Source organism: Rosa chinensis, chromosome 2 (genome assembly GCF_002994745.2).
Source record: "Rosa chinensis cultivar Old Blush chromosome 2, RchiOBHm-V2, whole genome shotgun sequence".
In the NCBI taxonomy this organism is placed as follows: domain Eukaryota; kingdom Viridiplantae; phylum Streptophyta; class Magnoliopsida; order Rosales; family Rosaceae; genus Rosa; species Rosa chinensis.
The window spans coordinates 58,087,885-58,092,683 of NC_037089.1; the positions used below are offsets into that span (position 1 = coordinate 58,087,885).

At 37.5% G+C, this 4,799-nt stretch overlaps 1 protein-coding gene across 1 annotated transcript; it reads right to left on the bottom strand.

Annotated features, from left to right (window-relative positions):
- Window positions 1–1,551: 1,551 nt before the first annotated feature.
- On the bottom strand, window positions 1,552–3,743 carry LOC112184619 (cytochrome P450 CYP736A12). Its single transcript, XM_024322873.2, has 2 exons — window positions 3,243–3,743; window positions 1,552–2,430 (listed from the first exon to the last, which is right to left on the bottom strand). The coding sequence occupies exons 1-2, from the start codon at window positions 3,741–3,743 to the stop codon at window positions 1,597–1,599; spliced, it is 1,335 nt and encodes a 444-aa protein (XP_024178641.1). The 3' UTR covers window positions 1,552–1,596.
- Between the last annotated feature and the right edge of the window lie 1,056 nt (window positions 3,744–4,799).

Consider the following 4,799-nt stretch of genomic DNA (forward strand, 5'->3'; position numbering starts at 1 on the left):
TAATGGATGATTGAGCTGTAACCGCTAATTCCCTAATTCCCTTTTCGTCAGTTACTTTGACGAAAGCACATAACGTGTTTTTCCTTTAACATTCGGGACTTCAATTCAAATAACCATAATTTTACTGGGGCTCACATATTTGAACCAATTTAGTTGAATGCAAATCATTCGAGTTTGATCCAGACTAGCAATTGCAATTTTGTGATTGTCAATTCGATTGTTGGAGATAAAATTAGGTTCTAGGGTTTATAGTAAGAGTGAGACAATTGTCATTAAGATGAGCTGATTATTATGTGATTAAAATTAGCCCTATAATTAATTGGCTTTAGGAGTTGCAATTTGGAGGGGTAACCACTGGAAACTGAGCTACTCCAATCAATCAAGCCGTGTAGTAAAAAAAATGGAAACCCTCAATAATTACGAAACAAGTTACTATTCCGAATCAACTTATTATTTATAAAACTTGATTATTTTTTATCTAATCAAGTGAAGTAGGGTTTAGTTAGCCGTGGGTAGGGCGGCCGATTAAGAGAGTAAGTGACAACTGAACGTTGCAGTTTAAACTGCAAACACAACGCTATATGCCTATATGTATTATTTTGGTTGGTTATTGATGAACATCCTACATTCATAAAAGGACAATTAATTATGTCCCCTCATTGCAAAATCTTAATATTAGTATTATAAATGGAATCAGACGTGGGGTTGAGTCTCCCAGGTAGGCTGAGTTCCAAATTCCTTTAAAAAAATGAGACTATTAAACCCTAGGCAAAAGAAATGATCGTGTGCAATTCTTTATCATTAGGGATGTAAAATTAGTATTTCCTGTATAGTTCTGCCAAAGAGGAGTCTTGTTTATAAATATTGTGCTACACAAGGTATATCACCATAATATATCTTTTTCTCATCCAGTATCAAATATGTAATTAAATTGTATTGGCTGGTGATCATAAACTATCCAAAGATCCAATATCCATTATCCAACTAGTGAAGAATGCCAAGCCAACTGGACAGTCATTGCGCAATGACTACCTAGCTAACGGCAAATTCAATCTATTGGCTAGAGATGAAAGCATATAAAATCCTAAAATCAATTTCCAGTCCCTGGAGTATATCAAGGCAACTGTAAACTCGAACCAAAGCAAGACAGTTTTAAAAAATCAGCCAATAGCCACACCCCTATCAGACACACTTTTGTAATGCATATGGCTCCCAACAAATGAACTTTTCAGCTGGGCGTTGGATCTCACAAAAAAAATTTAGTTAGATTCAAACGTATCGCTAAAATATATAGTACAAATAGTGCAGATGAATAATCTCATGCATATCAACATGGTTGCGATGACGAGATATACATTGTAGTTTTTTATTTTTTATTTTTAACGTAAAGATATGAAATTATGTAAAATTTTGGTTCTCAGCACTGGATCTTTCGGTGAGATCCAACAATAATACTGATGAAATCTCAAATCATTATATTAATTACATTGCTCACATTTCCTTAAGCTGCAGACTGATAGATGGATGAATGTTTATTGAGGTAGAAAAGGATAAATAAAATTCCTTATTCAATAGATTACATTAAAAAAACACCACCTACATAAGACGGTAAATTGGCTTGGCAAGCAAGTGTTTGGCTTTTGACACATTTAAACCGAAATTCTCAGCCATGTCCAAGTCTTGAGGTTGCATGCCAGTTGGGAGCTCCCAGTTAAAGCAGTGGACCAGCTGTGCCAAAACTAGCCGAACTGTGGTTAGCCCTAATTGCATACCAGGACAACCTCTTCGTCCAGACCCAAATGGGATGAGCTGAAAGTCATGTCCCTGGAGGTCTATATTGTTGTTCATGAACCTTTCAGGATAAAATTCCTCCACATTTTCCGACCAAACGTTAGGATCTCTTCCAATGCTCCAGATGTTTACTATGATCCGAGACTTTTTAGGTATGTCATATCCATCGATTGTAATGTCCTCAATAGATTCACGTGGGACCAGTAGCGGTGCAACTGGGTGTAGTCTGAAGCTCTCCTTCACCACCATACTCAAGTAATCCAGCTTGGGCAAATCTGATTCTTCTACCATTCGGTCCATACCCACCACATTTTGGAGCTCTTCTTGGAGATTCTTCATGATCCTCGGATGCCTCAAGAGCTCAGCAAGGCTCCAAACAATCGATGTGGCCGAAGTATCAAAAGCCGCCACGATCATGTCTAGTAAGATGGCTTTCACGTTTGTTCGATCAAGAAAGTGTACTTGCTCATCATTCTGGTTTAGCGGTTGGTTCGTTAACGAAAGCAACATGTCTACAAAGTCCTCATGCTGGCCTTGTTTCCCATTCTTAGTGTTGGCAACTTGTTCATGCTCGTCTAATATTTTCTCCAGGAGTTGATCGATCATCTTGCTAACTTTCTTTAAGCGCTTAGTTAATCCCTGAGAGAAAGGAATCATTGCATCATTAAGATTCCATAATACTATGCATGTTAATATATTATATTATATTATGTTATCTACCACAAGATCAGATCACCAGAAAAAGGCTTCCCTACTAAACTTTAGCTGGAAAGATGTGCACTGAGTAATTGAACGTCTGAGCAAAATTAATTTCCATTCCAGTATCAGTTTTTCAATTACTTGAGGGACAAGACAGCTACTGCTATATTATCTTCGAGCTTGTTCAACTAATCTAGGGACAGGATAGGTACTGCTACAGGACAAATTATAAGATTCCTTGCACTTGAGCAAAAGACTATGATCAATCTAGCTCCTGATCTAATTAATTAACTTAATCTGTTTCATATACTACTGCTCTACCTCTGACATTGAAAACGAGCAATACTAGGGAGTCATTTTAGGTTTAGATTTGTGTGATTCTTCCTCCATCTCAATTTGAGCGAATTGGGGGAAATTAATCAACCACAGATTAAGCTACTACAGCATATTGAATATATTTTTAACTTCCAAACAAATCCTAATAGTCTAATACCATTGTGCCTATTTCTATTGTTATTCAAGAACTGAAATTTTATTCACACATCTTCAATCACTCAATGATTACTCTGAATTGATTATTACTAGCTAGCAACTGGTTACTTTCCCAAAACTAGGTTCCTTATGTTGAGTTGTTGACTTCTACTATGTTGATATAAATTAGTTCGTAGAGATAAAGAATTCCCTCACCTATATTACTATTCAACTGGGTTCTGGTTTGAAATTTCAAATAGTTTAGTGTATGGTGATAGAACTCCACCTTCCTCTGTAGTTCTCTTCAACTTTCTAACCAGCACTCCAAGTTCCTCCTTTCGCAGCGGCTCGAAAGCCTTCATTTTTGCTTGACAGAGGAAATGAAGCGTGCTGAGCTTCCTCATATGGCTCCAATAAGGACCGTATTGGGAAAATATCATGCCCTTTGTGCCGTAGGACAGGTACTCCGAGGATTGGGATTTGGGTCGGCTGACAAAATTATTGTCATGAGTTTTGAGGAATAGCTCTGCGGCTTTTGGGGAGGAGACTACTATGGTAGGAACATTGCCCAGACGAATGAACATGATGTGTCCATATTTTTTGGCCAATTGTTGGAGGCTTCGATGGGGGAGGTTGCCTAGCATATGGAGGTTTCCAATTATTGGCAGTGACCGAGGGCCGGGTGGTAGTTTAATGTGGTTTGATTTTGAGGAGACAGGGATGAGTGACCAAAGGTATGTGAGGAGAACCAGGAGGATGGCCATTATTGTTAAAGGACTCATTGTTTCTGGTATTTTGGTTTTTGTGGAGGTGAGAGAGAATGGGATAAATGGGTCATGACAAGCTCAGGGACTTATTTATATTAAGTATTAACGGACCAACCCTCTGCTCAACAGCAAATGTGAGCATTTATCCATATTAGTATGTACAGCTAATTTTTATTTTTTTGGGTCAATGATAAAAAAGGTCATTTTAAAGTGTCTTTTTATAATTCAGGACACACAAATGTTCCTATTATAATAATTAAGGTCACCACTAAAATTAAGCATAATTACTAAAGCTGCCATTGGCACATCTCTCTCCCTCAAGCCCGTCTGAACCCTTATCAATTGCTCTCCCCCTCCCCCTCCCCCTCCACACAGACACTGACCTCGAGAGTATAAATGGCGACCATGAATGGTGGCCATGCCTTTTCACGACGGCAACATCCACGACTTGATTGAGATTCGATACCTCGACGTTCGCCAAGTAAGTACTTTTCCAGCGCAGCGATTCAATTATTGACTAGATTGGGTTTTGATTATGTGATTCTTTTTTGTTTTAATTGATTGAGTTTTTGTTCTATATAAGATGTTAATCACAGCTTGCAGATGCACTCATCATTGGTACAACGGCTTTCTCACAGAGTTGGAGGTTTGCTTCAACTTCACAGCTTCTTATTTGCTAAATGATAATGGAAATTAGGAAATTCTATTGGTAAATAAGCATCATTCATTTTCTCTGTGTTTTTTTATTTTTTCTTTTTTACGTTATCAATTTTGTTGGTTTGTTAATAATGACATGCTATAGATGCACTGTGAAGTGAAGAATGTGATAATCTAAGGCATTGGGAATTTAGCAATATTAAGCAGCCAAAGAATGTGTAATCATTTTGGTGCCACCAACTACAAATTTAAAGCATTTTATTGGCAGAATTGAGAATTAGAGCACTTAAGTCTAGCCTTTGATTTCTTCTTGTAAACTTCTCAACTGAATTCAACAGCTTATTAGTACAAACACTCTGAACTTTTTGGCAGTCGGTTCTTCAGTTGACAAATTGTTATATAACACAGAATGGT